At 49.4% G+C, this 21,124-nt stretch overlaps 1 protein-coding gene across 3 annotated transcripts; it reads right to left on the reverse strand.

The window, feature by feature from the left end:
* Positions 1-441: 441 nt before the first annotated feature.
* CCS (copper chaperone for superoxide dismutase) lies at positions 442-21,056 on the reverse strand. 3 transcript variants are annotated; one of them, XM_065529406.2, is made up of 9 exons: positions 20,927-21,056; positions 20,506-20,578; positions 15,607-15,744; positions 15,224-15,401; positions 14,328-14,388; positions 8,217-8,294; positions 8,041-8,144; positions 2,482-2,603; positions 442-1,212 (listed from the first exon to the last, which is right to left on the reverse strand). In XM_065529406.2, exons 1-8 carry the CDS (start codon positions 20,963-20,965, stop codon positions 2,498-2,500), a joined length of 777 nt encoding a protein of 258 aa, XP_065385478.1. In that variant the 5' UTR covers positions 20,966-21,056; the 3' UTR covers positions 442-1,212; positions 2,482-2,497. The 3 variants fall into 3 exon arrangements, 2 of the variants coding, with proteins under 2 accessions (XP_065385478.1, XP_005577202.3); XM_005577145.5 differs by lacking the exons at positions 442-1,212; positions 2,482-2,603 and adding an exon at positions 6,694-7,931; XR_012423034.1 differs by lacking the exons at positions 442-1,212; positions 2,482-2,603 and adding an exon at positions 7,616-7,931 and having other exon boundaries at positions 14,328-14,711.
* Positions 21,057-21,124: the final 68 nt, after the last annotated feature.

The raw sequence follows: 21,124 nt of genomic DNA on the forward strand, positions 1-21,124 counted from the left end.
CCCGAAATCCAAACTGCTGGTAGTATTCCCATAACAGGATATCAGCAAACTCCTAGCTACCCAGTAAGCATAGCCATTTTATTTATTTATTTGTTTATTTATTTATTTATTTTTGAGACAGAGTTTCACTCTTGTCACCCTGGCTGTACTGGCTCTAGTGCAGTGGCGCTATCTCGGCTCACTGCAGCCTCTGCCTCCTGGGTTCAAGCGATTTTCCCTGCCTGAGCCTCCCGAGTAGCTGCAACTACAGGCGTGCACACCACCACGCCCGGCTAATTTTTGCATTTTTAGTAGGGGTTTCACCATGTTGGCCAGGCTGGTCCTGAACTCCTGACCTCATGATTCGCCTGTCTCGGCCTCCCAAAGTGCTGGGATTACAGGTGGGAGTCACCCCGCCCAGCGGGTGGGGTCTCACCTTAACACAGTGAGACCCATAGGTGCTTTTAATTTTTCTACTAGCCACATTTTAAAAGGTGAAAGGAAACAGGTAAAACTAATTTCAGGCTGGGTGTGGTGGCTCACGCCTGTAATCCCAGCACTTTGGGAGGCTAAGGCCGGGAGATGGCTTCAGCCCAGGAGGTTAGGGCCAGCCTGGACAACCTCTAAAAAAATTTAAAAATTTAGCTGGCAGCCAGGCGGGGTGGCTCACGCCTGTAATCCCAGCACTTTGAGAGGCCAAAGTGGGCGGATTGCCTGAGGTCAGAAGTTCAAGACCAGCCTGGCCAACATGGTGAAACCCCATCTCTACTAAAAATACAAAAAATTAGTGTAGTGGCGTGTGTCTGTAATCCCAGCTACTCGGGAGGCTGAGGCAGGAGAATTGCTTGAACTCAGGAGGCGGAGGTTGCAGTGAGCTGAGATAGTGGCCGCTGCACTCCAGCCCAGGTAAGAGAGTAAGACTCCGTCTCAAAAAATACATACGTGTGTGTTTGTGTGTGTGCGTGTGTGTGTGTGTGTGTAGATATCTGCAGGTGGTAGTGCACCTGTAGTCCTAGCTACTTGAGAGGCTGAGGGAGAAGGAATCACCTTGAGCCCAGGATTTTAAGATTATAGTGAGCTGTAATGGTGCCACTGCACTCTAACCTGGCCAAAAGAGTGAAACTCTGTTTCTAAATACATAAATTAATTAAATAGATGTAAAGAATCTTGCCAAACTTCACAGACCTGGCAAATCAGAATGCTGGGGCTTGAATAAGGATCTGACTCCTTGACCTGGAATAATGGAAAGAGCATTAAATTAGCCCTAGTTCAGTTTTATGGTCCAAGTGGGCAACCCTCTTCCCTCCTCCAGCCCTCAGTGAGTTTCTCATCTGTAAAGTGTCTAGCTTGGCTTAGCTGATCTCAAAGAAAAGTTTGCAGGTTTTTTCTTTGTTGTTGTTTGTTTGTTTGTTTGGAAACGGAGTCTCACTCTGTCGCCCAGGCTGGAGTAGTGATGAAATCATGGCTCACTGCAGCCTGGACTTTCCAGGCTGGTCTTGAATTCCTGACCTCGTGATCTGCCCAGCTCAGCCTCCCAAAGTGCTGGGATTACAGGCATGAACCACCGTGCCCAGCCACCCCCAGATAATTTTTAATTTTTACTTTGTAGAGACGGGGGTCGATTTGTTGCCCTGGCTGCTCTCGAACTCCTGGCCTCAAGTGATCCTCCAGAATCAGCCTCCCAAGGTGCTAGGATTACAGGCATGACCCACCATACCCAGCTAGATTCTTTACATCTATGAGTATCACCTTTCTTACCTATAAAATAGCTGGCTTTACCACATTTTTATTTTTGTAGAGTTTTTTAATTGTAAATCTGGGGATGGGTGTGGTGGCTTATCCCTGTGATCCTAGCACTTTGGGAGACTGAGGCAGGAGGATCACTTGAGCTCAGGAGTTCAAGACCAACCTGAGAAACATAGTGAGACCCCATCTGTACGAAAAGAATTTTTAAAATTAGCCAGGTGTGGTGGTGTATGCCTGTAGTCCCAGTTACTCTGGAGGCTGAGGTGGGAGGATCACTTGAGCCCAGGAGGCTAAGGCTGCAGTGAGCTGTGATAGCACCACTGCACTCCAGCCTGAGCAACACAGTGAGACCTTGTCTCTAATAAAAATTTCTCTTGGCAAGTATGTATAAAGGATAAGGCCATTTTGAGCAATAACAAGTGTTGAACACAATGTAAGACACATAGTAAGAAGTTTGGCTGGACGCAGTGGCTCAATGCCTATAATCCCAGTACTTTGGGAGGCCAAGGCAGGAGTATCACTTGAGCCCGGGAGTTTGAGACCAACCTGGGCAACCCAGGGAGACCCTGTGTCTCAAAAAATATAAAAATTATTCCCGCGCAGTGGCTCACACCTGTAATCCCAGCACTTTGGGAGGCCAAGGTGGGTGGAACACTTGAGGTCAGGAGTTCAAGACCAGCCTGGCCAACATGGCGAAACCAATCTCTACTAAAAACACAATAAAAAAAAAAATTACCTGGGCATCATGGCACATACCTGTAATCCCAGCTACTCAGGAGGCTGTGTCAGGAGAATCGCTTGAACCCAGGAAGCAGAGGTTGCGGTGAGCTGAGATCACGCCACTGCACTCTAGCCTGGGCAACAGAGTGAGACTCCGTCTCAAAAATAAATAAAGAAAAAATATAAGTTAGCTGGACATGGTGGTGCATGCCTGTAGTTCCAGCTACTCGGGAAGCTGAGGCAGGACTGCTTGATCCCATGAGATGGAGGCTACAGTGAGCTATGTCACACCACTATACTCCAGCCTGAGTGACAGAGCAAGACAACATCTGAAGTAGAAATAAGTAGTGATTTTTTACCTACAAGGGTATTCTGTGGGCTATTTGGTGGAGAACTATCCTGCACATTGAAGGTTGGTAAGTATCCCTAGTCTTCCCCCAATACCAGCAGCATCCTCACCCCCACCTAGCATTGTCACAGCCAGAAGAAATGGCCCTAACAAACTTCCAGAAGTCCCCTATGGGCCATACCATCCCCACTGAGAACCACTGATCTAAATCAAATTTTGTAAACTTAGGTAAACTTAGTTTTAGGTAAAAACAATCTCTGCAATAAAACAATCTGATAAGGAAAGTCCTTACCTCTTTACAACGAATGGAGAGAAAGGCTAGAGAGAAATTCTGTCATGGAAACTAGAGTCCTGTCAAATTTACTTATGAGACCTTTTCCTAAGTTAATTGTATCAATTTACCTGTGGTTTACTAGGTCACTGTAGCAAGTTTATTAATGGCCTCCAAAGATACTAGGTCCTAATCCCTGGAACTTGTGAATGTTACTTTAAGTGGCAAAGTCTCTGAAGATGTGATTGAATCAATGGCCCTTGCTAAGAAGAGATTATCCTGGATTACTCTGGTGGTGTTAAATGAAATCACATGTAATGCAATCCTTATAAGAGGGAGGCAGAAGGAGATTTGACACAAATACACAGAGGAAAAGGCAATGGGAAGACAGCAGACTGAGTGGATGGTGCTGGCCTTGAAGATTGGAGTGAGATTCAGCCACAAGCCAAGGAATGCCAGCAGCCACACAAAGCTGGAAGAGGCCAGGAAGGGATGTTTCCCTATAGTTTCTGGAGGAAGCAAGCTCTTGTCCACACCTTGATTCCGGCCCAGTGATACTAAGTTTGTACTTCTGGCCTCCAGAACTGTGAGAATAAATTTTTGTTGTTTTAAGCCACAGTTTGTGGTACTTTGTTACAGCTGCCACTGTTACAAAGGAAACTGATTACAGGAAAATATGAGTTAGTAACAACACAGATAAAGACATTTTCACAGCTGACTTTCATTATTCCATTGCATATGTGTTCTTCTGTTAGAAAGGAGGTTTCCCTTTTTGGTCTCCTTCCTTCCAGCTTTCCACCCTATCATGTGAATGTGTGACGATGGGAGGCTTGGAGCTGTGGCAATCACCCTTGCCTCCAAAAGGGGAGAGGGAACATGAAGAGAAACACACAGTTCATGACAGTATCCTGATGTCGCCACACCACTGGACCTGCTCTGAATCCTCTAATCTCCAGACTGTTGATCTGGCGACATAATTAAATGTCTTAATTGCTTTGGCCACTATTAAGACTGTGTTACTTACTGCAGAATTCATCCTAATATAGAATTCCACAGACAATATCAAGACTGAAAATAAATAATGACAGTCATGTTATTTAAAAATATGGAGGTATAGGCCCGGTGTGGTGGCTTACGCCTGTAATCCCAGCACTTTGGGAGGCCAAGGTGGGTGGTTCACAAGGTCAGGAGATCGAGACCAACCTAGCTAACACAGTGAAAACCCGTCTCTACTAAAAATACAAAAAATTAGCCGGGCATGGTGGCTTGCACCTTTAGTCCCAGCTACTCGGGATGCTAACGCAGGAGAATCGTTTGAACCCAGGAGGTGGAGGTTGCAGTGAGCCGAGATCGCCCCATTGCACTCCAGCCTAGGCAACAAGAGCAAAACTCCATCTCAAAAAAAAAAAAAAATTTTTTTTTTTTTAGAGATGGAGTTCTTGCTATGTTGCCCAAGTTGGTCTCGAACTCCTGGCCTCAAGTAATCTTCCCATCTTGGACTCAAATTTTCCTTTTCATTTATTGATTTGTTAATTTATTTTTGAAACAGGGTCTCACTCTGTCCCCCAGGCTGGAGTGCAGTGGCACAATCATGGCTCATTGCAACCTTGATCTCCTGGGATCAAGCAATCCTCCCATCTGGGCCTCCCAAACTGCTGGGGTTAAAGACCTTTTTTTTTTTTTAATTAGTTTTATTTTTTTAGAGACAAGGTCTTACTCTCTCAGGCAGGCTAGAGCACAGTGGCATGACCATGGCTCACTGCAGCACACTCCTAGGCACAAGCAATCCTCCTGCCTCAGCCTCCTAAGTAGCTGGGACTATAAGCCTGCGCCACCACACTTGGCTAATTTTTAAATTATTATTATTATTATATGAGTCAGTCTTGCTCTCTCGCCTAGGCTAGAGTGCAGTGGCGCAATCTCCGCTCACTGCAAGCTCTGCCTCCCAGGTTCACGCCGTTCTCCTGCCTCAGCCTCCTGAGTAGCTGGGACTACAGGCACATGCCACCACACCCAGCTAATTTTTGTATTTTTAGTAGAGACGGGGTTTCACCATGTTAGCCAGGATGGTCTCGATCTCCTGACCTCGTGATCCGCCCACCTCGGCCTCCCAAAGTGCTGGAATTACAGGCATGAGCCACTGCGCCTGGCCTTTTAAATTATTTTTTGTAGAGACAGGGTCTTGCTTTATTGGCTAGTCTGGTTTCTAACTGGCTTCAAGCAGTCCTCCTGCCCTGGCTTCCCAAAGTGCTGGGATTATAGGCGTGAGCCACTGCGCCTGGCCTTTTAAATTATTTTTTGTAGAGACAGGGTCTTGCTTTATTGGCTAGTCTGGTTTCTAACTGGCTTCAAGCAGTCCTCCTGCCCTGGCTTCCCAAAGTGCTGGGATTATAGGCGTGAGCCACTGTGCCTGACCAAAACGGAGCATCTTTGCCTGCAGTTCTTCTGCTTTGCAGATGAGGCTTCAAAATGTTTGAACAGTGTTCTGTGATTTAAAAATAAACTTTGAAGAACTACACAGCCAGAATTTCAGAAGAAAAGCTAATGAGGTTGATCTTTTTTTTTTTTTTTTTTTTTTTGAGATGGAGTCTTGCTCTGTCACCCAGGCTGGAGTGCAGCGGTCTGATCTCAGCTCACTGCAACTTCTGCCTCCTGGGTTCAAGCAATTCTCCTGCCTCAACCTCAGGAGTAGCTGGGATTTCAGGCACTGTAATACCACTACCCCTAGCTAACTTTTGTATTTTTAGTAGAGATGGGGTTTCGCCATGTTGGCCAGGCTGGTCTCGAACTCCTGACCTCAAGTGATCAGCCCGCCTCGGCCTCCCAAAGTGCCGGGATTACAGACGTGAGCCACCGCACCCAGCCTGCAGTGAGTCTTGATTGCACCACGGCACTCTAGCCTTGCCAAGAGAGTTAAACTCTGTCTCAAAAAAAGGAAAAAAAAAAGAGGTTAATAGAGTGGTGTCATGGTGAACTGTTTAGGCTTAAAAAGGTTAAAACCCAGGTACCATTCCAGAATGGAGGTGAGAGGATATGTCAGGGGTTAGCTGTGGGGAGAATCCAGGATGAGTTTCTGCAATGACCTGGAAGTGGGGAAAGACAGCCTGAGTCTGGGCTTAAAAGGGTTTGGCTCCCAGCAACCACAGGGAGCTGGAAAACAGCCAGCAGAGGTTTGGCAAGAAAGAGCAGAGTCCAAGGCTTGGGGCTAGAGGTGGAACCCACAGCCTTGAAAGGGAAAACAGACAGGGACTGGGGAATGGGAGCAGAGCCAGGGGCTCTGCCTTGAAGCCAAGGACAACTAACTGTGAAACCACCCACTCAGTTCCAAGTAGGCAGTGTAGGGGCAAAGTCTGTAGTCTGCCAGCTTACCCTGTCATAAAAGCAGCTTTGTCAAGGATGAGCAAGGCACCCCATGGGGGTGGGGGTACAGGGACAGAATAGATGAGTAGGGAGGCTCTGAACCCAAGGCCCCACAAACTGTTCCCTTGTTAGCAGCTCATCCAACCATAGGAAAGGGGAGCTTTGCTAGGACTGCCTCCAAGGGTCGCACCGCACGCAGCCTCAGAATCACAGCTGCTGCTCCCTTTACTTTGTGTGACAGGCTCTGTGCCAAGCACTTCACTTATTATGTTAATTAATAGTTTTTACTTATGACTAAAAGAAATAAAGTCAGGTTTTTTTTGTTGTTGTTGTTGTTGTTTTTTGAGATGGAGTCTTGCTCTGTTGCCCAGGCTGGAATGCAGTGGTGTGATCACGGTTCACTACAGCCTCGACCTCCCAGGCTCAAGCGATCCTCCCACCTCAGCCTCCCAAGTAGCTGGGACCACAAGCATGCACCATCACACCCAGCTAATTAAAAAAACTTTTTGTAGAGATGGGGCCTTACTCTGTTGCCCTGGCTGGTCTCAAACTCCTGGGCTCAAGAGATCCTCCCACCTTGGCCTTCCGAAGTGCTGGGATTACAGGTGTGAGCTACCGTGCCCGGCCTCAAGCCAGATTATCTTAACAGGGGGATGCATTAGGAGGATTCAGGAGCATCTGTTCAATCCCAGGCAGGAGGCAGCTGGCCTCAGGAAAGGCTCAGAGAGGGGACTCCAGAGTGACTGGGATTCTCCAGCAACTCTTAGGTTCTCCCTGCTTCATTCTTCCGTCCTAGCTGACTGGCTTTTTCTGGTGCTCAGTCAATAAGGCAGGGAGAAGAGGGCCACCAAAACTTCCCATATTCCCAGGTTATGGGTCCAACCATAGCAAGAAACTAAAGCTGGATCTGCTGATTTCTCAGGGAAAGCATGGGCCACCACAGGTCAGATGTCCATTCTGGTTCCAATCAGCCATAGTGAGGGGAGGGGACAGGCCACCAACAGAAATTTGACTGTGGTGGCTCTTCATTATGGCTCCAAGGAGGAAGATGGGGACTTCAGTGTGTGTGTGGGTTTGAATTCAGGTTTGTTTGGCTCCAATGCTAAGGGGTGGCCCTGATACAAAGGGAAGAGGCAGAGCTATGTTCACCAAGCCCATAAGGGGCACAGAGACAAGCACAAAACACCAAGTCCCAAATGAAAATAAAACTCATTTGCCAAGGGAACACCGCAGCAGCTCCTGCCCTGTACTGAGCGCTCCAAAGACTGGGCAGGCAAGGTCCCTCTGGCCCCCTCTGGAAGAGGAAAGTGCTCGCCCTGGAGGACAGCAACAGAGCCAAGGTGAGGTCCTGCTCAAAGGTGGGCAGGGGGCTGGGCTGACTCCTTTCGGCCCTTGCCAGCGATGGGCCGGCCTCGCTCCTCCCAGATGGTGAGGCCATCGCAAGAGCAGATCTGCTTGGGGTTCTGGAAGAGGCCAGCAGAGCGTGCAATGATGCCGCAGGCCAACCTGCAGAAAAATGTGTGGTCAGGGTGGGTACTTGTTTAGGTCCCCACCCCTGGGTTCCTCATGCACCATCCGCAGAGCACAGCCTCCTGCAGGGGCCGACACCACTCACCTCTGCCCAGAGTTCCCTGTGATCTTGGATAAGGGATGGCCTCCCCGGCCTAGGTCATCTTCTCCCTCATCAATAACCAGGCTGCGGCCAATCACATCCCACACCTTTGAGGAGAGACGACAGCCTCAGACGATGGACCCTGTTAGGAAGGGTGCCCGCCTTCTTTTCCACCTTACCTTCAGCTTCTCATCCTCCATTCTGAAGATGGCGCAGCCGTCAGCATCAGCATGGACATTGCCCAGGTCTCCGAGGTGCTGGAATGAGACCCAGTGTGTATAGAGGGGATGTGTGCCACATGGTGCCAATCTGTTATCTTCTGACTTTCTGATTCCGATGCCTCTTCCTGCTTCCCCAAAGTACCCATTTCCTCCTGTGGGTACCAGTCTGGTAGGATCTGAGCTCCCCAAGGACTGGGCAGACAAGGTTCTCTTGGCCCTCTCTGGAAGTGGAAAGTGGTCCAGGAAGTCCTGCACCATCTGAACACTCCCTCCCTGGAACTGAAATCCTGGGCAGGATGACAGTGGGCTGAAAAGAGCCGGTAGAAGTTTCCCCTGCCTGTGCAGTCATTCCTGTTAGACCAGACTGTTTTTCCAGTGAGGCCATCGCCCAGTGCTGCTTCTCAGCCTCCAGTTAGCCCAGTTTCGCAGCCTCCTGATGGCTTTGTGAGCCCTTGGCTGTCTTCAATTCCCATAGGCTTAAGTTGGCCAAGCTTGGCTTCCCTGACCATCATAGGCAGCCAATGTCATTTCCCTGACTCCCAGATTCCAGGAACAGAAGGAAACGCGAGGGACAAAGAGCCTGTCCTAGCCCCTAGAAGCTGGCTCTGCCCTCCTTCTGCTTTGAAGGTAAGAAAAAATGCCATAACACACCCATGAGCACCTCCTAGGTCAGACACACTGTACCAGGCATGGCGGGCAGTATGCAGGTCACCATCCTCCAGGGACTCAGAACATGGTGGGGACCCAGACACAGAACAGATTAGGGGTCATGACACACAGGGTGAATACAACAGTTGGTGTGTTTTGGGGTGACAAGGCCTTACTAGTGAGCCTCAGAAACCCACATCTGTGCAAATAAATTGTCCCCAACCTGACATTTTGGGCAGAAACAAGTGCCTGTGCCAGTGCGGGTAGGCTCCCATGACCTTGCTGCTGAGTAACCAGGCATCTCACTGTGCCACCAACTGATGGGCAGGAAGAAGCGCCAGTTCTGCTTTATCTCATTTTCCAGAGGGACATCTGCTGCCTGCACCTGGCACTTTTTGTTATGCCCTGCATTGGGGACTTAAATAGCAGAAAGATCAAGGAGGGCGAGGTGATACAGAGCCCTGAAGAGTGTTTTTTTTTTTTTTTTGCTTGTTTGTTTTTGTTTTGTTTTGATACGAAGTCTCACTGCGATGCCCAGGCTGGAATGCAACGGTGTGATCTTGGCTCATAGCAATCTGTGCTTCCCGGGTTCAAGCAATTCTCCTGCCTCAGCCTCCCGAGTAACTGGGATTACAGGCACGCACCACTAGGCCTGGCTAGTTTTTGTATGTCTTTTAATTAATTTATTTATTTTTTGAGACAGAGTCTGGCTCTGTTGTCCAGGCTGGAGTGCAGTGGTACGATCTGGGCTCACTGCAACTTTCCACCTCCTAGGTTCAAGTGATTCTCCTGTCTCAGCCTCCCGAGTAGGTGGGACTACAGATGCACGCCACCATGCCTGGCTAACTTTTGTTTTGTTTTGTTTTGTTTTTGTTTCTTTTTCTTTTGAGATGGAGTCTCACTCTGTCACCCAGGCTGGACTGCAGTGGCGTGACCTTGGCTCACTACAAGCTCCACCTCCCCGGTTCACGCCATTCTCCTGCCTCAGCCTCCCGAGTAACTGGGACTACAGGCGCACGCCACCACGCCCAGCTAATTTTTTGTATTTTTAGTAGAGACAGGGTTTCACTGTGTTAGCCAGGATGGTCTCAATCTCGTGACCACGTGATCTGCCCGCCTCAGCCTCCCAAAGTGCTGGGATTACAGGCGTAAGCTACCGCGCCAGGCTCAACTTTTGTATTTTTATTTTATTTATTTATTTATTTTGAGATGAAGTCTAGCTCTGTTGCCCAGGCTGGAGTGCAGTGGCCGGATCTCAGCTCATTGCAAGCTCCGCCTCCCGGGTTCACGCCATTCTCCTGCCTCAGCCTCCCGAGTAGTTGGGACTACAGGCGCCCGCCTCCTCACCCGGCTAGTTTTTTTTTTTTTTTTGTATTTTTAGTAGAGATGGGGTTTCACCGTGTTAGCCAGGATGGTCTCGATCTCCTGACCTTGTGATCTGCCCATCTCGGCCTCCCAAAGTGCTGGGATTACAGGCTTGAGTCACCGCGCCCAGCCAACTTTTGTATTTTTAATAGAGACAGAGTTTCACCATGTTGGTCAGGCTGGTCTCAAACTCCTGACCTCAAGTAACCCATCCGCCGTGGCCTCCCAAAGTGCTGGGATTGCAGGCATGAGCCACCGTGCCCGGCTTGAGGAGCAGCCTCAAGGCAGGGGGCAGCCTGGACAGCGTGGCTGGAAGCATGACCCAGCAAGAGTTCAGGGAAAGGCAGTCTTTCCAGGCTGTTTCCTCAGCACACAGGCAGGGGCAACAGGCCGGGGGAGTGGGGCATTGAATGTCCACACTAAGAAGCTAGGCCCAGCTTGTACTCTCAAGCACTGGGAGCCAAGACAAGTTTCAGGCAGGGGCATGGCCTGGTTACTCCAGGCTTCAGAACAATCCTTCTAGTGCAGTCTATGAAAAGTAAGGACTGGAGCAGGTGAGGAGAGAACAGAAGGGAGCTTAGAGATCAGTTAGGAGATGTGCAAGAGACAACTAGGCTGGATGCAAATTCCTACATGAAATTCTTTTCCATCTGGGAAAAGCACATGCTAAAACCCAACAGCAACTTGCCAGTCACTGTAGCCTTGGCTGCTCAGCTCCTGCTCAGTTCTTCCTTGTCTAAGTTAAGGGGTTGAGTGAGGTATAGCTTTTGATGCCAGCTCCTTCTGATTCCCTGCCCCACCTGGGGCCCAGGAAGAAAACACAGGTCACAAGGCAGTCTCCTGCCCTTCAGAAACACTCCCTGCTATTCCATGCCTCCAGGGCTTTGCACCTCCCTTGAGCATGGGCTGGACCTAGTGTCACTTCTAAGATTAGGTTACAAAAGAATGTGGCTTGAGTCTTGGACGCCCTCTCCCAATCTCAATCTCTCTCTTGCTCATTCACTCTGAGGGAAGCCAACTGCCGTGTTGTGAGCTGCCCTAGGGAGAGACCCACGTGGCAAAGAACTGATGTCTCTGGCCAACAGCCAGAGGACCTGGGGCCTGCCAACAGCAACATGAGCAAACCTGGAAGCAGATTCTCCCCACGTGGGGCCCTAAGATGACTGCAGCCCCGAGAGAGACCCTGAGCTGCAGGCACCCAGCTAAGTCACACACAAATTCCTGCCCCAGAGACAGTATATGTTTGTTGTTGTTTTTTTTTTTTTTTTTTTTTTGAGGAGTCTCGCTCTGTAGCCCAGGCTGGAGTGCAGTGGCCGGATCTCAGCTCACTGCAAGCTCCGCCTCCCGGGTTCACGCCATTCTCCGGCCTCAGCCTCCCGAGTAGCTGGGACTACAGGCGCCCGCCACCTCGCCCGGCTAGTTTTTTGTATTTCTTAGTAGAGACGGGGTTTCACCGTGTTATCCAGGATGGTCTCGATCTCCTGACCTCGTGATCCACCCGTCTCGGCCTCCCAAAGTGCTGGGATTACAGGCTTAAGCCACCGCGCCTGGCCATGTTTGTTGTTTTAAACTCCTAACTTTGGAGTCATTTGATTTGCAGCAGCAGCAGATTACTAATCACTGAGCATACGCATGGCACTGTGCAATGGACTCTATAGAAATGCCTCTCCGATTTCCCAGAACAGGGAGTAAAAACTTTTGACCATTAGAAATGTGACAGAGTGGTCGGGCACGGTGGTTCACGCCTGCAATCCTAGCACTTTGGGAGGCCAAGGCAGGCGGAATACTTGAGGTTGGGAGTTCAAGTCCAGCCTGGCCAATATGGCAAAACCTCGTTTCTACTAAAAATACAAAAAAGAAAAAGAAAAAAAAAAAAGAAATGTGACAGAGGCCAGGCACGCTAGTTCATGCTCGTAATCCTTTTTTTTGTTTGTTTTTTTTTGGACACGGAGTCTGGCTCTGTCGCCCAGGCTGCAAGCTCCGCCCCCGAGGTTCGCGCCATTCTCCTGCCTCAGCCTCCCAAGTAGCTGGGACTACAGGCACCCGCCACCTCGCCCGGCTAGTTTTTTTTGTGTGTATTTTTTAGTATAGACGGGGTTTCACCGTGTTAGCCAGGATGGTCTCGATCTCCTGACCTCGTGATCCACCCGTCTCGGCCTCCCAAAGTGCTGGGATTACAGGCTTGAGCCACCGCGCCCGGCCATGCTCGTAATCCTAACACTGGGAGGCTGAGGAGGGAGGACTGCTTGAGCCCAGCAGTTTGAGACCAGCCTGAGGAATATAGTAACACCCTATTTTTTTTGGTTTTTTTTTTTTTTTTTTTTTTTTGAGATGGAGTCTTGCTCTGTCACCTAGGCTGCAGTGCAGTGGCACGATCTTGGCTCACTGCAAGCTCTGCCTCCCAGGTTCATGCCATTCTCCTGCCTCAGCCTCCTGAGCAGCTGGGACTACAGGCGCCCACCACTACACCTGGCTAATTTTTTGTATTTTTTAGTAGAGACGGGGTTTCACTGAGTAATACCCTATTTCTACAAAAAAAAAAAAAAAAAAATTAACTGGGTATGGTGGTACATGCTTGTGGTCCCAGCTATCAGGTGAAGTGGGAGGATTGCTTAAGCCCCCGAGTTCAAGGCTGTAGTGAGCCATGATCGCACCACTGCACTCCAGCATGGGCAACAGAGTGAGATCCTATCTCAAAAAAGAAAAGAAAGAAAAGGAAAAAAAAAGGAAAGAAAGAAGGAAAAGGAAAATAAACAGAAGAAAAGAAAAGCATGATAGGTAACAGAGATGTGAAAAGTCCAAAAATCAGTTACATGCATTAAGAAACACATACCATGGTTTCATTTGCTTTATGGCACAAGGTTGCAAACCCATCAAGATAGAAAATGGCACAGTCAGAGCCGGGTACAGTGGCTCACACCTGTAATTCCAGCACTTTGGGAGGCTGAGGTGGGTGGATCGCTTGAGGTCAGGAGTTTGAGACTGCCTGACCAACCTGGTGAAACCCCATCTCTACTAAAAATACAAAAATTAGCCAGGTCGGCCAGGCGCGGTGGCTCAAGCCTGTAATCCCAGCACTTTGGGAGGCTGAGACGGGCGGATCACAAGGTCAGGAGATCGAGACCAGCCTGGCTAATACGGTGAAACCCCGTCTCTACTAAAAAAATACAAAAAACTAGCCGGGTGAGGTGGCGGGCGCCTGTAGTCCCAGCTACTCGGGAGGCTGAGGCAGGAGAATGGCGTAGACCCGGGAGGCGGAGCTTGCAGTGAGCTGAGATGCGGCCACTGCACTCCAGCCTGGGCGACAGAGCGAGACTCTGTCTCAAAAAAAAAAAAAAAAAAAATTAGCCAGGTGTGGTGGTGTGTACCTATAGTACCAGCTACTAGGGAGGCTGAGGCAGGAGAATTGTTTGAACTTGGGAGGCGGAGGTTGCAGTGAGCTGGGACCACGTCATTACACTCTAGCCTGGGCAATAAGAACAAAACTCTGTCTCAAAAAATAAAATAAAAAAATCAAATGATTGAGTAACTAACAATACAACTAGTACTCAGATAAGGCAAAAAATCATTAAGGCAACACGCAATTCCCTGAAGATTGGGAAATGATTCTCTGCTGAAAAATGAAACTCCAGGACCAGGGGTGTTAGGGAGCGCCAGGGACAGCCTTTTCAGTTTAGGTAAAACCCTCAACTTCCATATTTTACTTCCTCCCACTGCCCCTGCCCCTCAGGCAGATGAATTATTCACTCTGGGCTCCAGGGCCCCTTGCAGGCTCCTGTAAGGATTATCTCACTGCCTGGAAACCATGGAATTCAGTGATCTCCCCCAGAGACTGTGAGCTCCTTGGGTCAGGCACTGGGGCTGTAATCTATTGTATCCCCTGGTCTTTGATCATAGAAAGTGTCAACAAATGTTTCCAAACTCAGCAAAACAAAGTGAGAGGAAAAGACCCCACTAAAAAGGAATCACACTGTTAAGATCCCAAGAGTTGCCTGCCCTGCCTCTGAGACTTTAGGTCCTCTCTCAGCTCAAGCCCAAAACCAGACAGACACTTACCCGGTCAGAGTCCTGCGGGCCCCCATGAGATGCTCCATCAGGGTTAAAGTGGTCCCCACAGCTAGGAAAGAAAGGAAACAGGTGGGCAGGAAAGCAGCTCACAGAGCAGGTGCTCTACCCTCTCACCTATCTATATTTGCTTCATTCATTCATTCATTCATTCAACAAACAGGCCTACTCTGTGCTGGGCTTTGGGTAGAGGGCACTGAGAAGAATCAGACATGGGTCCTGTCCTCAATAAGCTCCTGGCTCAGGGGAGTCACAGATGAGTAAACAACTAGTTATATCACAGCATAACTAACACCATGGCATGGGGACCCTTCCTTTCCTGTGTCCAGAAGTCCCCTTCCATCTCAGAGGCAGTAAGGTGGTTACAAGCAGGACCTGCAACATCAAATTTTTTTTTTTCTTGAGACAGTGTTTTGCCCTGTCGCCCCTGAGCTGGAGAGCAGTGGTGCAATCTCAGCTCACCACAACCTCCACCTCCTGAGTTCAATTGATTCTCCTGCCTCAGCCTCCCCAGTAGCTGGGATTACAGACATGTGCCACTGCGCTCGGCTAATTTTTTTTGTATTTTTAGTAGAGATGGGGTTTCACCATGTTGGCCAGGCTGGTCTTGAACTCCTGACCTCAGGTGATCCGCCCACCTTGGCCTCTCAAAGTACTAGGATTACAGGTGTGAGCTACTGTGCCCAGCCAAAGTCAGATCTTGACTCAAATCCCAACTCTACCTTTTACCTGCTCTGGACCTTTGGCAAGTCATTTAACCTCCGTGAGCCTCAGTTTCCTCATCTGGAGGTTGTGCCTGTGTGTATGTGCCTCACAGAGTATTGGTGAAGGGCAAGTGTGAAAATGTGTAGCTGAGGATGCTACTGGGGAGACTTTGGACAACTCACCTGTTGCAGTTGTTTGTGAGGTCCCCGTACTGATGGACATGGAGTCCATGCAGCCCAGACTCCAGGCCGTCAATAGTTCCCTCGATGAGGCAGCGCTCAGGGCTCAGCTGTAGGAAGCGCACCACCCCCTGCACGGTGCCAGGCCCTCCCAGGATGGCCACTGCTGCCCCCAGATTATCTGCAAGGTATTAGATACTTGGGTTGGCTTGCCACCTCACCCAGCACACCTCTTCAGCAGCTCGGCAAGGGCAGGGAGTCTCTCATAATTTTCACACCTTCCTCAAAGCCACGCCAACCCAGAGCCCGAGAATCCTATGGTTAGATTTGTACCAGCTCTGAGCCACCTCCCTCCCAGAGGGGCCAAGGCCATAGTGGTCACTCACGCAACTGGTCGCTGCCCATGCCCTTGAGTACTGCCTGCCGCCCCGTGCCTTCCAGGAGAGCCTGCACCTCCTGGCTGGGCAGAGTGGTGTGTACCAAGACCATCTGATTCTCCAAGTGCACCTCCACATCCTGGACACCTGGCAAGAGAGAGAGGGAAGAGGGCAACAGAGGCTGGCACCCAGTGCTGGAAGCAGGAAACAGAGAAACAGACAGCAATTCTCCATCCCCATTTCCACCAAACTTCCCATGGCCAGAGGCAAGCTACCTTGTAACTGTGTAACCCTGAGTAAGCCTCCTCATTTCTGAGTCTGTTTCTTTTCATACAAATTGGGATAATGCCACCTCGCCCCCAGGATTTATGTGAGTCCTAATACTCGCCAGGCATTATTTATAACTTTGGAAACATACATAATTCTTTTTAAAGCCGTATTTTTTTCTTTTTTAAAGTGGGCTATCCATAGCAGCATTATTCACAATAGCCAAAAGATAAAAATAACCCAAATGTCCATCAACTAAGGAACAGATAAAATGTAGTATCCATACAATGAAATACTATTCAGGAACGAAGTGCTGATGCATGCTACAACATGGACGGACCTTGAAACATTATGCTACGTGAAAGCCAGTCACAAAGCCACATATATAATGCCATGTACCTGAGATGTCTAGAACAGGCAAATCCACAGAGACAGAAAATATCCTTCCCATAGGAGATAGCTTAAATTTTTTTTTGTTTGTTTTTTAGACAGAGTCTCACTCTGTTGCTCAGACTGGAGTGCAGTGGCAGGATCTTGGCTCACTGCAACCTCCACCTGTCAGATTCAAGCAATTCTCTTGTCTCAGCCTCCCAAGTAGCTGGGATTACAAGCATACACCACCATGTCCGGCTAATTATTGTATTTTTAATAGAGATGGGGTTTCACCATGTTGGCCAGGATGGTCTCGAACCCCTGGCCTCAGGTGATCCACCCACCTCGGCCTCCCAAAGTGCTAGGATTACAGTTATGAGCCACCATGCCAATGCACTCCAGCCTGGGTGACAGAGCAAGACTCCATCACGGAAAAACAACGACAACAAAAAAAAGAGAACAAAATAGGCCGGGTGCGGTGGCTCACGCCTGTAATCCCAGCAGTTTGGAAGGGCGAGGTCTGTGGATCACCTGAGGTCAGGAGTTTGAGACCAACCTGGCCAACATGGTGAAACCCTGTCTCTACCAAAAATATAAAAATTTGCCAGACATGGGGGTGCGCACCTGTAGTCCCAGCTACTTGGGAGGCTGGGGCACAAGAATTGCTTGAACCCAGGAGGCGGAGGTTGCAGTAAGCCGAGATTGCACCACTGCACTCCAGCCTGGGTGAAAAAGTGAGACTCTGTCTCTGAAATAAAATAAAATAAAATAAAATAAAATAAAATAAAAGGAAATCCTAAATCCCTTAGCTATCACCCTCCTATTCTGCCACCCACCCCTGCCACCAATCTATTTTCTGTCTCCATTTTTTATTTTATTTTTTTAATTTTTTTGAGATGGAGTCTCGCTCTGTCACCTAGGCTGGAGTGCAGTGGCACAATCTCAGCTCACTGAAACCTCCACCTCCCTGGTTTAAGTGATTCTCCTGCCTCAGCCTCTGGAGTAGCTGGTACCACAGGCACACACCACCACCACGTTCGGCTAATTTTTTTGTATTTTTTTCTTTTAATAGACACGGGGTTTCACTATGTTGGCCAGGCAGCTCTTGAACTCCTAACCTCAGGTCATCTGCCTGCCTCAGTCTCCCAAAGTACTGAGATTACAGGGCATGAGCCATCAGACCTGGCTCCGGCCTAGGATTTCTTTATGAAGTGATTAAAATGTAAAACTGACAGTGGAGAGATGGTTGCACAACTCTGAAAATACTACAAACAGATGAAGTGTATCCTTTAAATGGGTGATTTTTTTTTTTTTTTTTTTTTTTTTTGAGACAGAGTCTCGCTCTGTCGCCCAGGCTGGAGCGTAATGGCACAATCTCGGCTCACTGCAATCTCCACCTCCTAGGTTCAGGCAATTCTTCTGTCTCAGCCTCCAAAATAGCTGGCACTACAGACATGCGCCACCACACCCGGCTAATTTTTTGTATTTTTAGTAGAGACGAGGTTTCACCATGTTGCCCAGAGGCTGGTCCCCAACTCCTGAGCACAAGTGATCCACCCGCCTTGGCCTCCCAAATTGTTGGGACTACAGGTGTGAGCCACTGCGCCTGGCCTAAATGGGTGATTTTTATAATACATGAATGATATATTTTTTTATTTTTGAGATGGAGCCTTGCTTTGTCACCTAGGCTGGAGCACAGTGGCACGATCTTGGCTCACTGCAACCTCTGCCTCCTGGGTTCAAGCAATTCTCCTGCCTTAGCTTCCCATGTAGGTAGGACTACTGACATGCGCCCCCATGTCTGACTAATTTTTTTGAATATTTTTAGTAGAGACAGGGTTTCACCATGTTGACCAGGCAGGTCTCGAAGTCAGTTGTCTGCCGGGTGTGGTGGCTCACACCTATAATCCCAGCACTTTGGGAAGTTGAGGCAGGTGGATCACATGAGGCCAGGAGTTCGATACCAGCCTTGCCAACATGGCAAAACTCCATCTTTAGTAAAAGTACAAAAATTAGGCAGGCATGGTGGTGCACACCTGTAATCCCAACTACTCGGGAAGCTGAGGTGGGAGAATCGAATGAACCGTGAAGTGGAGGCTGCAGGGAGCTGAGACAGTGCCACTGCACTCCAGCCCAGGCAACAGAGCAGAACAAGACCCTGTCTCAAAAAAAAAAAAAAAAAAAAAAATCTATCTATCTATCTATCTATCTATCTATCTCACACTGGCTTTTATGTGCAAAAGCTATTAGAGGGGGCAACAGAAGCAATGGGGAACCCATCAAAGGATGAGGTTCTTACACAGGCTAGGGAAAGGCGGGGTGGCCTGCAGCAGTGTGGAGGCCTAAGTATGTTTTGGACACACAGCAGATAAGATGTCCTGATGACAGGATTCGGCATAGGAGAGTTCCCAGACCCTGGGGTCTCCAGAGAAGAGCTGATTCTCTGCTCCTGAAGTGGGAAGCTCCTTGTCACTATGCACCTCCTGAATTCTTGACTGAGTCTGAACCAAGAGGGAGGCTGGTTCCTTAGCTAAGCAGCCATTCAGTTTGCTCCTTAAGACTGGCAGACCTTGGAATGTGGCCAGGCCCACCCTTGGTTGGCTCAGAGCCCAGTGAGGGAGAAAACAGAAGGCCACAGAGAACGGGCAAGTGACAGAGATTCTAGGGGGTGAGCCTTGGGCTGGGTGCTCCTCCTGCTTATCTCCTGAGAAGGCCTTCCCCCAGGCCTCCTGAGATGGCAACTCTCTTTCTCTGTGTGTGTGCATTCTAGAAAACTACAACTTCCTTGCTGGGCCCCATGAGAAAGCCAAGCCAGACCAGAAAACACAGAGTCACCAGAAGTCTTTATCTGGTGCCTAAGAAACACGCTGAGGGCTGAAAACTGAGCCGGGTCCAAGAGAAAGGCCAACTGTCTGCTCTCCTGGCAAGCAAGTTGTACAGGAAGTGGAGGGCTCACTCACCACCCCAAAACACATAGTCTAAGCAAACCCAGCTTCACCATTGCCCCCTCCAGCCTCCTTCCATCCAGATCACCACCTGTAAGCCCTTCCTCTCATAATCCCCTAGGATTGACTGGGCTGTTACTACATGCCAAAGACTTTTCTAAGTGCTTTTTTTGTATTAACTCGGTTACTCTTCAAGACAATCCTCCAGAGTAGCTTCTATTATCATCCCCCATTTAACACGGAAGAAACAGAAACACAAAAAGTAACACGCATGAAGTCTTAGTGCCATTAAGTGGCAAAGAGGGGGTTTGAACTCTAGAGCTCACACCCCTAACCACTTTACAAAGTCCACCACTACCAAGGTCCCAGGTTCAGAAGCCATCTCATCTCATTCCCTCTCAGGATTGCTCTTCCCATGAAGCATTCTGTGAATGCCACCCAGGCAACGCTTACATGCTTATTTCCACCTGAGTGTGGGGGATGTGCCTGATACCCGTGTGAACTCTTCTCCCTAAAAAACCCCAGTGTCTGGTCCATACCTGCCAAATGACTTTTTCTTTTTTTGAGACAGGGTCTCACTCTGTCACCCAGCCTGGAGTGCACTGGCGCAATCCAACTCACTGCAGCCTCCACCTCCTGAGCTCAAGTGATCCTCCTGCCTCGGCCTCCCTAGTAGCTGGGACTACAGGTGCGCACCATGACGCCCAGCTAATTTTTGTATTTTTTATAGAGAAGAGTTTTCACCATGTTGCTCAGGCTGGTCTCAAACTCCTGGACTTGAGCAATCCACCCACTTCGGCGTCCCAAAGTGTTGGGATTACAGGCATGAGCCACTAAGCCTGGCCTGGATGAACACTTAACAGAATCAAAGGAAGCCAGTTCCCAGAGCCATGCTGGTGGCTCTACCTTTCCAGATCTTTCTAATTGTGCCAGGTCACCTACAGACCAGCTGGCCTTTTAAGAACCAGAAGCTACTCAGGATGGTATAGGGCCAGCACTGCTGTTTGCTTTGTCAAGATTATGTTGTTTCCCAAGCAAAAACTGCCTGTTTTCCAAGGAACTCCTTCAGCCTAGCTCCTCAGTCTCTGGGGCACGTGAGGTTCAGGACAGTAAGACAGGCAGTTAGAACCTGTCAGGGCAAGCTGGACAGCTGTACTCTAGGCTCTCCCTCCAGGTCTGTGTGTAACTCTTGAGAACATTCCTTCCACTCTCTGGGGTTCAGTTTCTGCATCTGTAAAATGGGAGTAAGGTTCGTCTAATAGATTCGCCTGGTCCCTCCTAGAGGCCTCTGGACTGTCCGCAGAAAAGTTTACCCTGTTCTTACCTGCCACCCCTTGCAGGGACTTGCGCACCGCGTCCACACAGCTCTGACAGGTCATCTGCACCGCGAACTCCAACTGCAAGGGCAGCAGGGACCGACCGATGATCGCTGGGGAAGTGCGTTGGTATGACTTTGTTTCACCACCTACCTACCCTATGACCACTCCAAGGTCTGGGAACAAGCCCCCACGTAATCCCTCTTCAAGCACCTTCTTTATGACTCTCATGATCATTCCAGGGCCATGGGAGTCACTCCCTCAACACTCACGCAGGGCCCCTGCTACCCTCGCATGCTAGTTTCATCCCGTGGCCCCAGGCCCCAACCCAAGTGCTCACTCCTTCCCCTCTTAGACCCAAGGTAACGATCACCCCAGGGGCCGAGGCTCTCTGCCCGGCGAGGCTCTACACGAAGCCTCAACCCTCACCGTGCAGAGGGTCCCCTGGTTCCCCGAGTCCGAAGCCATTCTGGACCCAGTCACCAGCCCGAAACGCAGAACTCTTCAGGCGCAGGAGCACCAACCAGCGCGGTGTCGCGGGGACTGGCCCTCGAAAGACACCCTTAACTCCGCCTCCTAGTGCGTGCGCACGCAAGGCCCTGCCTCGTCAGCCGCTGGGTGGCGGCC

Source organism: Macaca fascicularis, chromosome 14 (assembly GCF_037993035.2).
Source record: "Macaca fascicularis isolate 582-1 chromosome 14, T2T-MFA8v1.1".
In the NCBI taxonomy this organism is placed as follows: Eukaryota; Metazoa; Chordata; class Mammalia; order Primates; family Cercopithecidae; genus Macaca; species Macaca fascicularis.